At 35.1% G+C, this 20,958-nt stretch overlaps 1 protein-coding gene across 2 annotated transcripts in view; it reads right to left on the bottom strand.

The window, feature by feature from the left end:
• The window catches only part of LOC123715441 (lysophosphatidylcholine acyltransferase), a 41,833-nt gene that overhangs the window by 20,101 nt on the left and 774 nt on the right, over positions 1-20,958 (bottom strand). The window contains exons 2-3 of one of the 2 annotated variants that reach the window (XM_045670443.1): positions 16,942-17,087; positions 910-1,133 (exon numbers count right to left, since the gene is read on the bottom strand). In XM_045670443.1, coding sequence (XP_045526399.1) covers positions 910-1,133; positions 16,942-17,087 — 370 coding nt within the window. The remainder of the gene's footprint in view (positions 1-909; positions 1,134-16,941; positions 17,088-20,958) is intronic. The other variant, XM_045670444.1, reaches the window with a different exon arrangement.

Consider the following 20,958-nt stretch of genomic DNA (forward strand, 5'->3'; position numbering starts at 1 on the left):
AATGCTCATGAAACAAATACAGACTGTAAAGAATAACCTTATGCAGTCATATGAACGCTTATCCGTCTTAGACCGGCACGACTACCAACTAACTGGCTTTCCTGCCCAGACCAAAATGGTTGTAGCTAACAACTACCTTACTAATAACAACTAATCTAATCTTTTTTACTTGTGGAATACGTTTATTATACGTAACTCCATTCGACTAGCTCCCATTTTAAATATCATATAAAAAATGAGGGATCTTTATCTTACGATAAACAATTACGAAATTAAGATTTTTTACCTATTTTATTTACACAATATTAACTACGCTACTTTTAAAAAAATATATTATAATATATTTTTTAGAGCGTAGTAAACACAAGCATAAAACAAGTAATTAGGATTTTTTAAGTACAAAACTTATATTAAATCAAATTAATCATGCTCTTTTAATTAATTACCCGGTTTTATGACATTTTCCCCTATCGTGATGAGTGATGGACTCCATGGACATCTTTCGCAGATGACCTCAGGTACAAAAACAAAAGCTTGTTGGGATTCGGTAAAACTTTTTTTTATATAAAACAGGTGGCAAACGGGCAGGAGGCTCACCTGATGTTAAGTGATAAAGCCGCCCATGGACACTCTCAATGCCATTGGACTCGCGAGTGCGTTGCCGGCCTTTTAAGATTTGGTTTCTTGTGATAATGTTAACTTTAAAGCTTTACATATTGAGTTATTTTGGTAACGTAAGGGCCTCTGGAAGTTCTAGGAACTTAAGATTCACGACACAATCGCACAAAATATAAGATAAATAGTGGTGCAATGGTGAGAAAAGCGGAAAAGTGTGGAAAGTACGTCTTATAAATTTGAACCTATAATGAACCAAGTTATTTTAAAAATCTAACGCCACTTTGAACATACGTCCAATGAAGGGTAGTTTGGCTGTATCCGCTTTCGCAACCACACTGGGCGCGCCAAGAACCACGATTGCAATGGCATCAAAGAAACTGGAGTGCGGTGCCATTACCACTACTGGTGCTTCACGGCCCCTGGCCATGCGCTCCAGCCCCAACACCTTCACACGATGGAAACCAGCAGCTACCACCACCAATCTCATGAGAGATAGAATGTAGAAACGTAGCTTGCTATAACAAGAACAATTATCAATTACTTAATTCTCATTAATATTAATTATAGAAACTCTGAGAAAGCGGTTATACGCATGGGCTTAATATTTATGTAAATAATATTTAATATAGAATATAATTAACCGAATAGAATATATTTCAATAGGCAGAACAACAATGTATATTTGTTAAATAAATTTAAATTAAATAAAGAATTGGAAGCAAAACAAACAAGAGCTTTGAATTAACATTTTCCATTGAAAGTATTTTGGCACGTTTGTAACGAGTGAACTCAACACTACGCTGATTCCCAAAATTCTTTCTACTAAATGCCACTTATCACTGAGCAACCAACATGTTCATTTCTAAAATGAAGTATGGTATACCAGTGGTCCGTCTAGTTAAAAAGGTAATATTAAAAAAAAAACAAATAAATTAACTGATCAAACAATATGATTACTTTTGAGCTTTTTTTAACATAGAACAGGGACTAAAAATGCCAGAAGTTTCGCGAGTGCGTTGTCGGCCTCTTAAGAATTTGTACAAACTTTTCTTGAAGTACCGTAAGTGGTACATCTAGTTAATATTACAAACAAACCAATTTCAAATAAATTAGCTGATCAAAAAATACGATTACTACGAGCTTTTGTTTAGATTTAGTTTATCATAGAACAATGCCAACAATGCCAAAGGTCCCGCGAATGCGTTGCCGGCCTCTTAAGAATTGGTACACGCTTTTCTTGAAGGACCGTTAATCTGTATTTTTTTAATTCGTAATAGTCTACGGTATAAAAATTATTATGTCACTCAAAACCGTCAAAAATAGCGAAACTAATTTCTTCGTAAATTGAAAATGTCTAAAATTCAAAGAATGTAATTTGTCATTAACTGACGTTTGTATGTCACCTTGACAGCGAAAGTAGGTGACTAACTGACCACTTGTCAGTCTAGTATTGGACGAGATGAACTTTATAACCTTTAAATTAAATAAATTTTACATTAGCGGTTTTACTTGGCTGTGGCCTTTGTGTTACACAGCGGCAACTTAGATGTATTATTACTTGATGCATCAAGGATTTTTATTAATCCGTTTATAGTATAGTACTCCATTTGCGTCTTCATTACAATACTAGCATCTTACTTTCGGTTTAGAAGTATTTGTAATTTTAATAATTGTTACACAAATGAGATGTAGTTATCAAAATAAGTACATTTTCAGGGCCGTGGCCTTTTAGAATTGAACACGTCAAGGTCCTAATTCCCATTATATTAAGGTCAAAGACCTCGTCTCAAAAAACTTCTGTATGCCTTCACCGTTGTATAAAATGAATGTAAATCTATGAATGTTTTAGCAAATATTAATTCAAAGACATAACGAGAGGGTATAAACGTCTTAAGTAGAAGATTGGCGTCCGTTGACCTGTTCTAGATTGAAGGACGCCCATATACTTTTGACTCTTTTGGCTCCTTGAAAATAATTTGCTATTCATTTCTGTTGATACGGATGATGACTTTTTGCTTGCATGATAACCCAACAAACCAGCAGTGGGATTTTTTCCCAGAGTGCTGATTTTCAGGAAAATGCAGAAAAATCGCGAACGCGATCAATTGAACTTGAAAGACCCGCTTATTCCCGCATAGCTCGAAGGACCAAAATGTACGGTTCCTGAGCCATAGGGATTCTTTAAATAATAGAGGACTTTATTTTTACTCTAAATTAACCACTCGCATTGGAATTCCTTGGAATTTGACCCTTCGTACTTAGGTTCTGTAAACATAAATAAAAACATAATTAAATAACCAAAATTTGTTTGCATTGAATTAAAGCGATCAAAATCAAGATCTTGAAATTCTCAGTTATAAATTTTCAAAAGTATCAATTGTTTTTGTTGTGAAATAATAATATATATGTATGCGAAAATTTCGTCTATCTATCCTTTTCAAAAGTAACTCTCGTTTTTGTAGCATTTGGACTATAAAATTAATATTAATTTTCATAAAAATCATACAAATGGATTGGGAACCATTCAGCTGACCTAACAGTGATTCTTTCACTTAGAATCGTACACGGCAGAAACCCTTGAAGCCCAGCCCTCAGAGGAGACGGCTTGTTTCTCAAGTAAAACGTGAGCTTTTAGAGAAATAATTACGCAAATACAATCATAATTATTGTTGTGTTGCCATCGTTTATAATTAAATGTATGTTAAAGTTAGATTGGCGTTATCATGTTATTTAGTCGTTATTGCACTGTTTAGTTTGTTACCGTTACAACGTGTTGAGGTAACCTAGAAACGTTATTTACAGTGAACGATGTGTTTATAAGATGCTTTTACATTTTTATTTACTAATCAAAATATTTAAACAAAAATCACTCAGTCATTGTTCAACCAGAGAACCAGTACAGTACTTATGACTGTCATCTTAATGACAGATGAGTTATACTTGACTCTTGTATAAAATATATATTTTTTTTAATTATTCGGCATTTTCGAATTGGTTTAGTATAAGGATAGTGCGAATCTATTTTAAGTATATATATATATATATATATATATATATATATATATATACATAAAATAGATTATGATATACCCTAGTATAAGAACGACTCTAACAGAGCCAGAGCCTTTCTAACGCGGCTTTGTGTGAACAAGAGTTTTAGGCGGTATTGCTAACCAGCTTAAATATTAGAGATGACCCTATAACCGATAACCCAGCCCCTTTTGGGGACTGCCTGATGCGCAAATACATTTCCACTTCGGATAGAAAAAAAGGTTTGAGAATATGTCGTACATATATTTTTTTTATAGAACAAGCGGGCAGGAGGCTCATCAGATGTTAAGTGATACATGGACACTCCCAATGCTCCGGCATCACGAGTGCGTTGCCGGCCTTGAATGAATTTGAATCATTATTGGTGTTATAATAACGATATTCGAGTTTATTCAGGAACAAAATTATTACCAAGCAATAAAATAATAAATGATTACATTACATGATATACATATATAAAATATAAATATAGTCAGCTTTAGACATTTCATTATACACATTATTAAGCTTATATACCTGTTTTCTTGAAGACAATGATATTGAGGTTCCATACAAAATATGTCATAACTTAAATTCGCACGTTCAATTGTAATTATCTTTCCCATCAACGGCTTAATTAATGGACTGAGATTAACTTTAACGCTTTTGAAGTATTTGTATAATGACAAGCCCTACCTACACACAATTATTTTGAGTATACGAACATTATAAATTAGTACATTGTATACTTTGCAATTTGATTAATACAATAGATTGTTGTTTAAAATATTTTTTCTTTTTACACAAATGTAGGCAAGGGTCCGTTCAAGTATGACGTAAGCAGGTTTATTACAATTTATCTCCCCCCATTTATTCTTCTTGTGAGCTAAAGTAAGCAAAGCAAAGCAAAAATAATACATGGCACATAAACGGAGTAATTTTGGTAGGAATCCTCGAAAATACATTTCGTGTGGGTAATATGTGAAAAAAAGTAAATTATTACTAATAATAATGACGTAGACACCAAATAAGACAACCCCCCCACACTCGTATAGTGCTTACGTAACACTTGAACGGCCCCAAAGAAGCACTTTGGACATTTTGCGTCTGTTTCAGTATTTTAAATTAAAAACATATTCGATTCTAGGTTTAATTTGAATCTTAATCCTTTACAGATTTAATCTTAACAGTTATTTCGATTCAAATTGCCGATCGCTTTAGTGATATCACTTATCAACGATCGTTACGGAACCGGAACTCTCGTTCGCTGTCATTCAATAAATAGCGGGAAACATATTAGGTATAGACTAGATGTACCCGCCATATCATAGATAAATGATATTTAACAAATTTAAAATTTATTGAAAGTACTAAGAAATCTCAAAGCAATCATACCGAACTCGGCCATACATGATCGCTAAAGATATAAAGGTCTTAGGTATATCTGATTAAATTATTTATTATTTTAAAATAGGAATATGTACACTTATACTGCATATACTATATATGTATTAAGTCATTTTGATAAACCGTTTACCTATATGTATATATCCACATAAGCCATACAAACGTAAAAGACGTCGTAACATATGAAAAAGAGTTAAAATGGAAATGAGCTGGTCACATTGCCCGCATTTGTGATGGCAGATGGGTCAAGAAGACGCGCTGACTTGGAATGGCCCAGTGGGAAGAAAAACCAGTGAGCAGAATTGGAAAATTGTCGCGACGACTAGTGAAAGAATTTGAGGCATTCACTCCGTAGGATGTCGAATACTAGTAATGCATAATGACATGGACTTAGTGTACTCAAATAAAGGCTGTTTTTATTTATATTTCTATAAAAAGGGTGGGGGCAAGGGGGCAGTGCATAAGGAAATGTGACGTTTTTCTATGCAAATTTGAAATTGCTCTATCAATATCCGCTGATATCGCTAATTGCGCATTAAAAGTCAGCATTGAAGTCGAGATCGCTTTCGCTATTAGGAGTTACATAGTACCAATGCTGATGTTAAGTTATTATTAACGGTATGTAACTGCCAGTATGCTCGCTTTTGTTTTCTTGGAAAATTAATGTATTTCGATAAAAACGCGGTTACCAGTACTTCACGAGTTACTCCGTGTACACCAATTAGACGGCAGTTAATTAAAGTGTTGCGAAACATTTTTAATTAACTGCTCGGTTAAAATAAAGAAAAAAATAAACTACATCATTTAATCTAAATATTGCATTATGCTGAGTCATTACTGTGGCGAAAAATTATTGAAGAAACAATTTCATCAATTCCATGGCGACCTTACGCCGAGCTTCGTTTTAGCTTTATTCTTATTTCTTCTTACATTTACATTGTATTTTATGATTCAAATAAATTTTAATTTTAGTTAAATAACCATTTACATAACAAAAAACTGTTATGAAAGTTGCATTAAATAATTATAAAACAAATAAGTATCGCAATACGACGAGGAAATGAAGAAGTTAAAGGTACCCAACAGAGACTAAACTTTTTAAATTTGTTTTAATTTGTATTAGTAATCATAACAATCAAATATACAGTATTTAAGATTTTCTTAACCTACATAGTAATAATAAAAATAATAAATGGAAATTAAAACAAATTTAAAAATTCTGTGGGACTGTGTTGGTACCTTTAACGCTGGCAGCTTTTCCTCGCTGTGATGCGATACTTACTTGAACGAGGAAAGCACCAGCTCTGGGGTGACCTGAACTATCTACCAGGCGCCAACTTACATCTTTAATTATACTGTGCCCTTGAACCACACGACCCAAGAGTCTCTACACGAAAGGGAACAAAATCGAAGTTGGACGAAAGACTTATATTTCAGCCGTTTATTATTTATCAATTTTTTATTAAAACTGTAAAATCATTCCTATACTATATTGTATATCTATTTTAAATACAAACTTCAAACTATAAACTTATAAAACAACTGAACACGTGTGCAAGTTAATTTATTTTAACAAAAAATATTGCATCGATAAATCCGTGGAATAAAAATTACTTTAATTAATTAGTTGGGTACAGAAGACAGATCCACTGAATTTTTTTTAAAATAAGGGCGGAAATGTCAAATGGAAGGCCCAATTGACTTTATTATAACTAGCGTATTTATGTCATTATGTAATCTGTGGTTACTTTGAAATGACCGTGATTTTTTTAATCTGCTTCTTATTTTAATTTAGTTTCCTGCCTGACAGGATTAATATGTCAGATAGATATTGGTTATAAATATGATGGATAAGGCGAACGGCTATATTGAATATTAATTATATTTGCTTAGAAATGCAGTCTTGATCATAATGCGTCAACCTTGTTCCAAAATTACATATCAATATGACCTCACAGACATCTTACGCCTTTATTTCAATGGAAATGTTGTTTTGTATTAGATATACTCTCCAAAATGTATTGGTATTGTCTTACCACAATAATTAAATGTATAAAACGATAATTAATTTATTTACACGGTATGACGCTATTATTTCAACGATATGTCACCGCCCAGTATTCTAATGCTAGCAGAGGCTTTAAATTCTTAAAGGTGTTGGTGTCTTAGTTTCACTTATTTTGTTATTTTCCTGTCACAAGTCATATTCCAAAAAAATAGAAGCTATCTGTATTTCTTGTCCATATAATAAACTAACGTGTGCTATAAGCCAGGTTACGCAATACTCATAAAGAAAAACACAGAACGTAACTACTAACTTGTATCTTATGTTACCGGTTTTAATTCCTGGATAAAAATACTTCGCGTCTGGCGGATGCAGTTATAGATCAAATGCTGCCTTGCATTGCACTTGTGATATGAAAATAACCGTAAAGCTCAAGACAGCGTCACGTACATTAAAATTGGATAACTGTTCTATTAGTTTTGATCTTTTATGTTCCGAACAAATACGTTTTTGACGTGTCACTTAGCGCAAGTCTCGATTCTGAATACTTATTGGGAAAGTGTATCTAGGTCATATAATAAGCCTGAAATCCCGTTGAATATTCGATTTGTAGCGTAATAATAACTTCGGGTGGGAACTATTGTTACATACATGAATTTCAGTAAAGGCAAATCGCGTAAACAGATTTCTCTCAACAGACAATTTCATAACAAAATGTTGGCATTGTGGATCGGACACGGCACGCTCTACAAACGGTGACCTTAAACTATCAAGGTCACGTGCAGCGGACAGATATTTCTTAAAATACAACTGTTTTTTTATGATAATGAACAAACTTTATTTTTGCAATTAGGTACTCGAAAGTATGTTTATTTATAATCAAAAAATCAATTCAGATTTAACAAATATAGGTACCTAGATAAATAATAAATGATATTCCTAGTTTAGAGTTGAATCGAGTCGGCTTCTTTTAAAAAATTTCATCTGATCTTAAAGAAAGAAAAGAGCGTACCAATTCTAAAAAGGCCGGCAACGCACTCACGAGCTCACTGACAGAATGTCCATGAGCGGCGGTATCACATAACATTAAGTGAGCCTCCTGCACGTTTGCTCCCTGTTCTCTTAAAAAAACTTACTTATCAAAAATTTTCTTTTTCAAGTGTCCTTTTTTTTAAAAATATTGTCAAAGTAAATATTTTTTGCATTCGTTTTGTCTATGTCTTAAGTATTGTTGCACTTCTAATTTTTTTCTCTTACATTGGTTGCCTCGAAGAGATCGCTCGAATAGTCCGGCCAATATAGACATTGACCTTTAACCCCGAATAACTTTTGCAGCACACATAGGATCGATGGGGATTTTTAAAACTTTATTTGTAATGTTAAACCCGAACTCTCCACGAATATTCGGCTCTCCAGGAATCCATTATTTGTATGTCTAAATTGACCGGACTAAAAGCGATAAGGCCCCCACTCTAATTATGGCAACGCCTTTTTCATTTAATTATGTCAACTGTATTATATTTCTGTATACAACAAAGTGTTAATAAATATGTAAACCTTAAGATATTTACGATAATTTAGAATTAGTGACGTGAAATTAGAAGAACCTGCTTCCTAGCATTTTAGAAAGTTGCTATGTTCGACGAGTGTCTATCAATTACAGTATATTATGAACCGTCAACGGTTCTTATAATTAATTGCCCATTCATTCACGTATATCCAGTCATTGCCAACAACTATTCGCATACGTAAAAAATGCTTTGTAAAGGGCTCACAACTTGTGGAGTAAATGTTATTTACATTGATTAATTATCAAGAAATTTCCCTACACCAAAAGTTATGAATGTGTCAAAATTCTGTAGTTCAACTTTTTATAGACAAGAGAGTTCAGGTTACTGTTTGTAAGATTTTCTTCAAAGTAAAAAACGTATTAAATTGGACATACAGGAGTCATACTTAGCTAGCTCGTTTCTGAATCTTACGATAACTTGTATGTATTGTCCCTTAATTATCAACGCCAATGTAGTAATACATTTCATTGTTTATATATACATATAAAAGAACCGATGATTGCTTTGATTAAAGTGTACTGAGACTAATATAGTTTTAACTGAAAGGATATAAAAAAATAAGTAACGATAACAATTTAAGAGATAAAACAGGGTTGCTGACGTTACATATTGTTACGAGCTAGGGGATCGGATAGAAAATGCCGTGGATTTCTTCAAGGGTTTATTTATTGGTAAATCAAATGAGGAATTTATGGGCACAAATTACTTTCAGAAAGGCACTTATAGCACACACAAAAACAATCACTTATTACTTCACTTATGCACACTTCACACAGTACTTTATCACTTATATTCACTTTAATCGCACTTTATCGCTTCGGTGTTTCGCTCTTGTTATCGCATTCAAAACTAAGTGACTAGTCGCGTTTCGGCTCGCTTATATATCCCTGGGAATAATTCTAAACAATATTCGAGAACTTTCTAGGCGGGCTTGCTACTGAGTAGCGATTGCACAATTCTAGAACGTTCGCACTCTTTGTCTCTTTCGCACGTTGCTCCGTCCTTGTCGTACGGCGTTCTATAGTGCTCGTCTAGTTTCGAGAAAGTTCTGATCTTCTCTCTCTCTCTCTCGTATCATTTCGTCCTTGTCTCACACCTAGAAAGTTCGGTCTAGAATATTCCTTCATCAAAGGGGTATAACTAGGCCTGAAAACGCCTGAAAACGGGTCTCCTGAAAACTGCACCACTCGACTACACATGTTCTGAAACCGACTGAAAAAAGGTTTCAGCTTCCTGAAAACTAGGGTAACATTATGAAAATTACAATTTTCTAATATGTGATTGACCCTCTCCTGAAACGGTCAGAAATCATATTACAGCCTGCTGAAAAGTTCACTAACTAGTGGAAAAATCTAGAAACATGCGGTCGACCCGTCTTCGTAACACTACCCCCTCCTTAGACATGCTCGTCCCGAGCATCATTACATATCCTTAACAGCTGCACAAGCTCTACATTTCTTGATCCAGTCGCCTACATCTTCACGATAATGTATCCAATAAAACATTTCCTTAACCTTCATAAGAGTCCGTTTTACTCCTAAATGTCCACTAGACAAGTCACTATGACACATTTCTAATATGTCGCGAACCTTGAATCTTGGCACAATAAACTGCAAATGATCGCCTTGAGCATTTTTCCATTTACGACACTCCACTTAACACTCCATTATGTAGAACTAAACTATCCCATTGAGCCCAGTAACTCTTAGTAGTGTTACTTGTAGATGTAACTTTACTCCATTGCGGCTTGACAGCTGAAGATTTCATCCAGTCCAGAATTGGTTTAATGTCAGGATCTTGTTGTTGCTGTTCCCGAATTAATTTCCCACACCAATCTGGACTTATGGTATCTGTTCTTAGTATCCTCACGTGGTCATTATCCCTTCCATCCTGTTCGTTAACTTTATCACACGGTCTTTGAGACACATCATCTGTACTCCTTCTTAGCTCTCTTTCATGGGTTGATAACATGTCAGAAAATTTCTTTAACTGTCCCTCTGCCTTTGATAGAAGTATTGACAGGGCTTCCGTATAGTTATCCGAAACTGTTTGAACTGTGTTCCACTCTTTTTGATTACTGACTTGGCCGTCCACATTGATTAATCTGCAGGCATCATAACCACTTTTTGAACGGTTACCTTTAAAGCAAACTTCCTGTTTTCCACACTTGAACATTCCTTTTTCTAGATCTATCTTACACTTATAGAACTTCATAAAGTCCAAACCGATTATACAGTCATGTACTATGTCAGCAAGAACAACTTTATGTCTGTAAAAACTTCCACCAATCTTGAAGGTTGCGATACCTTCTCCCCGATCGGTTATGCGCTGACCTGTTGCCGTCACAAGCTGTACAATTCCTCTAGAAGGGCTTTTATAAAATGTCTTCAAAAGCTGATATCTGATCACTGTTCGTGAAGCTCCAGTATCGACTCCAGTATTGACTTCTCCGTCGATGACTAAGGTATTCCCACGTCTAACCTTCACATCACCTCGGAAGTCTTTCTTAGGGCACGAAAACCTCATATGCCCTACTTCCCCACAGGTGTAACAGGTTGACCCACGTTGACCATTAGCTTTTTCCGTGATAGCCCTAATGCGGTAAGGTCGATGATCCTTGCAAAATGCTTCCACTTCCAACGCATGAGCAAGAGCATCCTTAAGGTCCTTATGGTGACCGAGGTTCACAGCCATTCGAATTTCACGGTCTCGAATACCGTCTACAAAAGCTTGAACCAACATCTTGTCTGCAACATCTGGTGAGGATGCGTAGGCCTTCCTTACCAGCTTCTCTATTTCAAGTCCCCATTTTTGCAAAATTTCATTTGTCTGCTGTATTCTATCCTTCAATTGAGCCCTGTAAACGTGCTCTAAATGTGCGTCTCCATACCGTGATTACAGGGCATCTAGCAGTTGCTTCAACGTCACCTTACCTTTCTTGGTATCTAATATGGAGAGGGCTTCGTCTCGCAGTCCCAGAATAAGGGCGGTAACAGCTTGATCGTCAGTCCACCCGTTTGACTCTGGTACAGTCTCAAACTGCAGCTTGTACGCGCCCCAAGAAGATGTACCATCAAAGGGAGGCACTTTCAGATATCCAGGTGGTGCAACAGTCGTGACAACACCAGTGGTCTTCAGGCATTGGATTTCATTTTCTATTCCAAGGATACGTTTATCCTGCTTGGATAGCTTACAATCCATATCAGATTCCAAATTCTCGACTTTTTTATCTACCTGTACTTTCAGGTCACAAAGTTTTTCTCCGATACGGCGAGCCTGTTCCTCCATCATCTGACGTGTATGTTCTTCTTGACGGCGTGCCTGTTCTTCTTGACGGCGTGCCTGTTCTTCTTGACGGCGTGCCTGTTCTTCTTGACGGCGTGCCTGTTCTTCTTGACGGCGTGCCTGTTCTTCCATCATTTGTCTTGTCTGTTCTTCCTGACGGCGTGCCTGTTCTTCTTGACGGCGTGCCTGTTCTTCCATCATTTGTTTTGTCTGTTCTTCCTGACGGCGTGCCTGTTCTTCTTGACGGCGTGCCTGTTCTTCCATCATTTGTCGTGTCTGTTCCTCTTGACGGCGTGCCTGTGCTTCCATCATTTGCTGCAGAGCAAGGAGGATGTTGCCATCGTTACTTTCACCCATCCCGCGGTTCGCATCGAAACTTTGTCGCCGGGCGGCATCGCGTGCTGATTGCGCCCTTGTCTGCACTCCCTCCGCAGCTGAAGACTCTGCCACAAACTCCTCCTGATTCTCCCTTGGAGTAATTGGCATGCTTCTATCCCACTTCTGACACCAAAATGTTACGAGCTAGGGGATCGGATAGAAAATGCCGTGGATTTCTTCAAGGGTTTATTTATTGGTAAATCAAATGAGGAATTTATGGGCACAAATTACTTTCAGAAAGGCACTTATAGCACACACAAAAACAATCACTTATTACTTCACTTATGCACACTTCACACAGTACTTTATCACTTATATTCACTTTATTCGCACTTTATCGCTTCGGTGTTTCGCTCTTGTTATCGCATTCAAAACTAAGTGACTAGTCGCGTTTCGGCTCGCTTATATATCCCTGGGAATAATTCTAAACAATATTCGAGAACTTTCTAGGCGGGCTTGCTACTGAGTAGCGATTGCACAATTCTAGAACGTTCGCACTCTTTGTCTCTTTCGCACGTTGCTCCGTCCTTGTCGTACGGCGTTCTATAGTGCTCGTCTAGTTTCGAGAAAGTTCTGATCTTCTCTCTCTCTCTCTCGTATCATTTCGTCCTTGTCTCACACCTAGAAAGTTCGGTCTAGAATATTCCTTCATCAAAGGGGTATAACTAGGCCTGAAAACGCCTGAAAACGGGTCTCCTGAAAACTGCACCACTCGACTACACATGTTCTGAAACCGACTGAAAAAAGGTTTCAGCTTCCTGAAAACTAGGGTAACATTATGAAAATTACAATTTTCTAATATGTGATTGACCCTCTCCTGAAACGGTCAGAAATCATATTACAGCCTGCTGAAAAGTTCACTAACTAGTGGAAAAATCTAGAAACATAGCAGTCGACCCGTCTTCGTAACAATATTAAACAAAACAACTGTAATGGAAATGGGTTAGACTGTGGACATACCATAGGAGGAGGAGCAGATAAATGAAGCAAAATCGTAACACTATGGCAACTAAGAGGCCATAAAAAAACAGAGGCAATGCAAAAGGTGGGCCGATGTACTCATGGAAATCGCTGGAAAGACTATAAGACCTGGACGAGATTGGTATAGAATAAGGTGAAATGGAGGACAATGGGTGACTTTGTCTGTAGGCACGCAGAATTATAGTTGATTAAGAAAAACAATAACTATAATGTATCTATTTTGTATTTCTGATATAAGGCTAGAAATAAATAAATAAATTTTTTAAAAAAAACCATTCAACTGACAAAAACCCGAATTCATAATTCGATGTTACATTTATTGTTACATAAATATGGATACAAGTCCTTTAGCCCAAAATAATAGAGTAAAAATTTGACTGAAAATAAACTAAAATCATTTAGGGGTAATAGGATGGGTAGGATAAAATTTAAATCTAAAATTCAAAGTAATAGACATTGAAACGATGTAATAATCTCCATGTTACGACATAGACATTTAAAGGTCAGACAGAAAACTGACATGGAACTAATTTTCTGCACTAGATGCGAACGAAGAACGAAATAGTGAGTTTATATATATATTGTTCATTAATTACAGGGTTTTATTTACTGATAGTCTAGAACTACCATTTGATAACCAAAATTCACTTCATAATAAAACAACTATGCTCCGCATTGTAAAATACACTCTAATACACCGCAATAAAGACAATTATTCAAATTCATAATTGCAAATATCGCGCAAGTTTTACCAAATGTATTAATTCGTTAATTAAGAAATCTGTAAAATTAATAAAAGGCGTATCGAGAACGCAACATAAAAACATAGACATTTCTTCTGTTGTGAGGGCCGTTAGATAATAAACAAATTAATGATAAATGACAATTATTATTAGACTGGAAATGTGATGAAAATAAATGCTGGAAATGTAGTTATAAAAAGTTTCCAAAACACGTACAATGCTTTAATTTGTAGAGAAGCTTGTCTTTGCATCTTCTACCGCATTTACCATGGAGAGTTTAGAATTGTTCGGATTAATACAGATACCGACAAACTTCTTGAGCATTAAACAAGGGAGTGGTGGAAAGTCTGCGCATCGTACACAGCGCGGGACACAAACGTCAACTGATTTACCAATCACGCGATCGACACGTCACTCTCCTGCCGCCGCGCACCACCGCCCGCCGATGCCTAAAAATCGCTTCTGCGCAGGCAAGGACATTTGTTCAAGATTTTGCCGGTATCTGTATCTGCAGTGAGTTTCATCATCGCACGTCGAGGTGATACTGGTGAAGTTTCGTATTCTGTCGTCCTCTACCTGTGCGTAATTTAAGGCAAGCTACCATTATATGGAACCGACAATTCGACTTCAAGAAAAAAGAGTACAAACTTTAAAAGGCCGGCAACGCACTCGGGAGCCCTCTGGGATTAAGAGTGTGTATGGGCGGCGGTATTACATAACATCAGCCTCCAGGCTCACCCTGATGAAACGGGCAAGCGCCCGTTTGTTCTATAAAAAAATGGTATTTCGAGATACGATTGGCCATAAATATTTTCTTTCGATGTCTCCTACGATTACAGTCATACGCCAGTGGTCAGAAGTAAGAAATCGAAATTCAAAAATCAAACTCTCAACTGTGAATCTTACTACTTACGTAGATAAGGTAGTAAGAAAAAATTGTTTCCTTGGGTAGACTAAAGAAAATCCCCCTATTCGTAAAAAGAATGTGTTTACACTTTTTTAGCTAAAGTACTCTTGCGTCTCTTTCTGTTAAACTATGTCTACGTTGTGATAAAAAGAGACAGATGGCATTGAGACGATGCAACAAGACTTATTATTATCTTGGATGTATGTATGAATACGTAGGTAACCAAAATAGTTAAAAATATGCCTTAACTTTATAAAAATGCTTTATGCAGTTGCTTACCTTGAATCTTTATTCAATTGTTCAATTTGTATTTTTTTAATTTTATTTAAATTTGTCTAATAAATATTTATATCTTTTAAAGTTTTGACGAAACAATATTTTAACCTATGTATTTGCGAAACTAATAAGAACAGTTTTCTTTAATTGCCAGACCAAAAACTGTCATTAACATCTCTAATATTGTTTATATAATAAATTAAGTTCTATGTTAAACCTTCTTCTCTAAACTAAAAATAGTATTTAATTAGGAGTATGAAGGAAGGAACGTGCTGTTCTTCCTCCGAGAACTGACTGGTATATAGACCAAGTGCCTTGGCTTGAGGCTGAAACCTGTTTCAGGGTACCTTATTATCCTAGTGATGATAACTGTACATTGTAGATCTCGCTACAAGTGCGTCAGATTAAGTAATCATAATAGCGTTGCAGTCTTTAATTCTGAGGTATGCCACAATCTCGAACTTTAATAGCCCTAAACCGCATCATTCTATTGACAATAGCAATATAATCTGTTTACAATAGACAATACATATTCAAAAGTTCCAATTTCAATTTTATTGTACGTTAGTTAGTCTGTGCTTAATATTTTTATGACGTATATTATTTAAGATAAAGTACACAAATAAAAGCTATAATAAGCACGCACTTATTTATATTATAGCTTAAACCCAGATTTTCATACAATCCGAAATATTATTTACTTTGATGTGATTTATACACACCTAACGGCTTTCTTTATGACATAGTATTAAATATTTACACGAATATACATTTACAATTGCGGACATCTTGAGTATAGATAGCTATCTTTAAGAAAACACTTTTTAAACGGATTGAAGCTATGTATTATTATTAAAAACTTATAATTATTTACATAATTTTAATTTTTTTCCGACGTTTCGCGTGCTTTTCAGCGTGCGTGGTCACGGGGTATCTTTACCAAAATAAAAGTGCAGAATCATTATGTCTATACTACAGATAGACTAAGTTATATTCGGAGTTCCAGAGACAATAATAATGACAGACATTTGACACTTGGGTGCGTTGTGTTGACCTACGAACCATTTAAAAATGGCATTTAATTTCGTCGATTTATTTAACTCTGACACCTCTTAACCTCTTAACAAATAACTTACACGCGAGCATAGCTTACTGGAAAGAAAGTTATCATTATGCAATAACAATATCGTCAAGATGGGTGAGATTTTCTTAGAAAATTTTTCATTCTCGTTTGTCTGCTAAATTTTTTTTCTTGCTCATGCATTGTAGGTATATAGTATACTGGTCAGTGTCTAATGTACAAAAGCCCCATATGTAAAACACAGGGGGCCTAAGGCAATGAAATCATAAGCCGATAAATTTGTATAGAATAGTGGATAAATTTTATAGCCGGAAGACCGTATCAGACTTTCACAACTATCAAGTGGTGAACACAACGTATTTCTATGGTTTAACGTTATTTGTACATTGGAAATGGTATTAGCCGTGATGTTATCCATTCGAGTGCCGGTTTCAGTAGTAGATTCTTCTTTCTTTGTACACAATTAACAGTTCCTACAGTGAAGAAGGAGAAAGCATTGGTCGTACAGCATATACCGCATACTATAGGCAAGGGACTATCAGATGCAGAGATCACCTTTAGAAATAATATTGTGAGACTTTTATTAGTCTGTTGAATATTCTAAGTAAAATCTTTTAAAACTGCCTGTCAACGTCTGACAATTTAAATTTAAATGTTACCTTCTCCATCCTGTCATAGGTTTCTTTCTAAGGTCATCTTCGCTGAGGCCGTAAAGGCCGACACAAGCCAGGAACCAGGCGGTCACGATCAGGTAACAAATGACGATCACACGGAACGGTAGCAGGATGACCGTGAAAATTGCCGTCTGAAAGAAAGAAATTGATTAAAGGCATCTTTAACTATACATGTATAGGGTTGCCACCCGTTCTTTTTAATAAAGTATCAGTTAATCGTACTCTATACTTTATGAGATCAATAAAGTACGCGAAAATACTTTATTTACCATGATGTGATTTGTTTAGTTGTCAATATTTTTTCGTTAAAATTAGTTTAACGAAAAAACTAGTAAAATACCAAATGCAATAAAAATATACTTGTATGTATTTACTTTTTCACATAACAAATGTACTTCAATTGCAAGAAAGGTGGCGACCAATATGTATAATGTTGTTGTAGTTGATGTTCACAGATCTAAAGTCGGAACATAAACGTAATTTTGGTATAATTTTAATAAACCGCTGCAATATAAGAGTCTTTCTTACACCGTCTCTTTTGTTCCTTTTGGAGTAGAGACTCTTGGGCCTTGGGGTTCAAGTGCAGTTAATTAAAGACTTAAGTTGGAGCCTGGTAGTACCGGCTCAATGAATACGTATCGCAAGTCGCAACACAGCGAGGAAATACTGCCAGCATTTAAGGTTGCCACAGGGACCACAATTTTTTTTTTTCAATTTTAAATTATTACTATGTATGTTAAGAAAATTGTAAATAGTGTATATTTGATTGTTATAATTCTAAAGATATTTTAGTAAAATAAGTTCATATTATTTCTTGACAATTTCAACGCGTTATGAGTTCCATACAATCAAAATAATATGCAATTATTGTACTACAACAATTATGGTATAATGTTGAAAGAGGCATTTTTCTATTCCCCAGGAGCATATATGCTTTATTTTCTACTAACAATACTCGTTAAAAATACAAAAAGGCGTGTTTTTGTTATTAACAAAAATATCAGATATAAAATAAATAGTATCAGGAGAACTTGTCATTAAATTTTTAAAGCGCCTTCATAGCGTGAGCGACTATTTAGACCATAAGTTTGACAACAATTATAAATAACTTATTATTATGACCTTTAAAATTAATATGACATTTGCATGCCTATTTTTATGTCTAAATGTACCACTTTCATGGTAAAGAAACTATTTATTATCCAACTTGTTAGGTTTTAAATCGAAATTATGGGATAAATCATATATGTATTAAAGTATGAATTGAGTATGCTCACCACGTGAACGTTACGCAACAAAAGAAAGTCCGCGTCAAATTTCTATCGGAGTTATGTTATAATAGTGTTCGACTTGGCTTCCTCGAAGGTTCCAGAACTTGAACTGTTTCCTACTAGCCTACTGACGGAAATAACTGGACTAAGTTACCGTAAAGTTAACTTATGCACGTATAAAAAATTCTCAACTCTTATCTGAGGACTGTCTAATATTTAGTTTAACAGATCTAACAATAATAATAATTTGCAATGAAAATGGTACATTCAGGTTGATTAATTATAAAAAAACTCATTATTATAATGTCATAATAATAAGAACAGTTAAGTTATTTTTACTTCTTGTCAAAACTTTTGATGTCTAAATACTCTCCGCTACATGTAAGTTATGACTAGATTTATGTTTGATCGACATTTTAAAGCGAATCCACAATGGAAATTTGTTACAAAAATGTATGGTTCATTTGCAAGATGAGTTCGTAGTTATCCCCGGCTTCTTATAAACGATACGTTTAAATTGATAATATTAAGATTCGTCTTAAAACTAGTGTAATTCATATATAAATGCAATACATTGTATGTCCCCAATTATAACAATAGTATTCATCTAAAAAATATCCTAATCAAGCTAAAAAAACATGAAATGTCATGAATCATGAAGTAACTCTGTACTCATGACCTGCATGTTCTCGAGGGAAACTGTTCACTTACGGCATGAACGGGGAAAGTTGTTTTGTCCAATACTTTAGAAATGATCTCATCTAATACACATCAGGGAATATTTTATGTTAACAAAGTACCAGAATCAAGAGACAAGTGTGTTATTCAATGCTTTGTTTTCGTATTTTTCAAATAATTCATTTTATGATCGTTAAAGATTAGGTAATTTTTTTGGAAGCGCCTGTATCGCAAGCGCAAATCTGAGTTAGTACCAACAGAACTTCATTTAAATAAAATAATTACTGCCAATTTACTACGTGCTCGAACCACGTCACACATTTTTTATTATGAAAATAAATGGGCCATTAAGGATAGAGACAGCAGTGTTTGCGTAGTTGTAGGTTCGATTCCCGGCTGTGTACCAATAGACTTTTTTTTCTATTTGCGCATTTAATATTCGCTCGAACGGTGAAGGAAAACATCGCGAGGAAACCGGCTTGCCTTAGACCTAAGAAGTCGACGGTGTATACTAACAATACAATAATTGACCTATCCGCTGGATTGCTTAATTTGTAAGTAATACTTTGTGCCTATTTAAGTTTAGTAGTTTTATTGTAGAAGTACATTGTTTGATATATAATTATTTAACTAATGTATACAAAATATTGTAAAACCTATTTTAAAACTGTATGTGTGGAGTTTCTTATCCATATTTGCGTGTTGTTCCCACGAGAATGTAAGTGCGTGCTCCTATTTCACCATGCCTCCTGCTGATGTCATGTGGAACATGGTGTGATGGTTGCAGCTCCTTACAAACATTGTGTAATAAAAAAAATAACTTGGCGATTAAAGAGTGGCGGAGACTTCATTGCCAGTTCTTCTCTTCCGTTCTACGCCCTTGATTTTAGAACTGGCAGTAAATGCAAAATCAGAAGCATTTAATGTATATTTATTTTTTATTGACGTTTATAAGTGTACATTGTGTTACCTATATGAATAAATGATTTTTGACTTTGACTTTGGCTTCTTCTCTACACGAAATTACCTTTTGGAAGGGGCAACTAGAATCATCTTTATATTTTATTTAACATTTAAAAGTAGTAGCCATTTTAGGTGGTCTAATTGGAATAAATGATTTGACTTTGGTGTGTATCAGGCACAGAAGGATGATCTCCTACTTGCCTATTAGATTGGCAAATGATCACGAAACAGATACAAAAATCTGAGACCCAGTCCTAAAACGAGTTGTAGAGCCACTGATTTATTTTTATTTTAAAGGAGAATCGAGCAGCTACAAACTCAGTGACATTTAATAATGCCTTAAACAACACACCATTAATATACAGAGATTAGTAGCTAGTCGCCCGCGTACGTCATGACAAGCTAATGGGGGAAATGTGGTTTGAAGTGAAATGCATTATGAGTACGTACCACTATCAACCCCTTATCATGTCAAGAACGTAAAAGCCAGACCTATATCCTTAATGTGAAGTATTATGACGCGTTTTCTGTCAACAGTTCAAAGAACAAAAGACTCGTCTATTAATATTCTAGATACAATGTTAATTGTCTCTGGATAAAACTGACGTTTTTGGTGATAGCGCTCACCGGCTATAACAAGATCGCAGCATGGGGGCTACGACCTCGGCTAGGAGCCAGAAGAATGAAAAAAATAAAGATCATTCATTACTAGTATCAGATAACTTATTCAACGAATGGTTTATAAGTTTTAAAATATTTACCTTAATCTGTCTTGCGTAATTCGGTAACTTATCTTGGTTTAAATGTACGTTTTCTTGTATAACATAAACCAGAGTTATTTATAGTTTTCTTTGTTACTATCAATCTTGACTACGTATGCATTAATTTCCTGTTTGGCAAGATGAATACTGCCGCAAAAATACTTGTAAGTAAATATAATTTAGGTATTCTCTTGTGAATTAAAAGCATAAATCTAATAATTACATCGTTTTAATCAATTCTCGGTTCTGACTATATCTGTCACAACGTAAACATTTATGATGGAAGACAAATGAGAACTCTATAAAAGCAGACAATTTTTTAATAATAC

This window comes from Pieris brassicae, chromosome 10, assembly GCF_905147105.1.
Source record: "Pieris brassicae chromosome 10, ilPieBrab1.1, whole genome shotgun sequence".
NCBI classification, from domain to species: Eukaryota; Metazoa; Arthropoda; class Insecta; order Lepidoptera; family Pieridae; genus Pieris; species Pieris brassicae.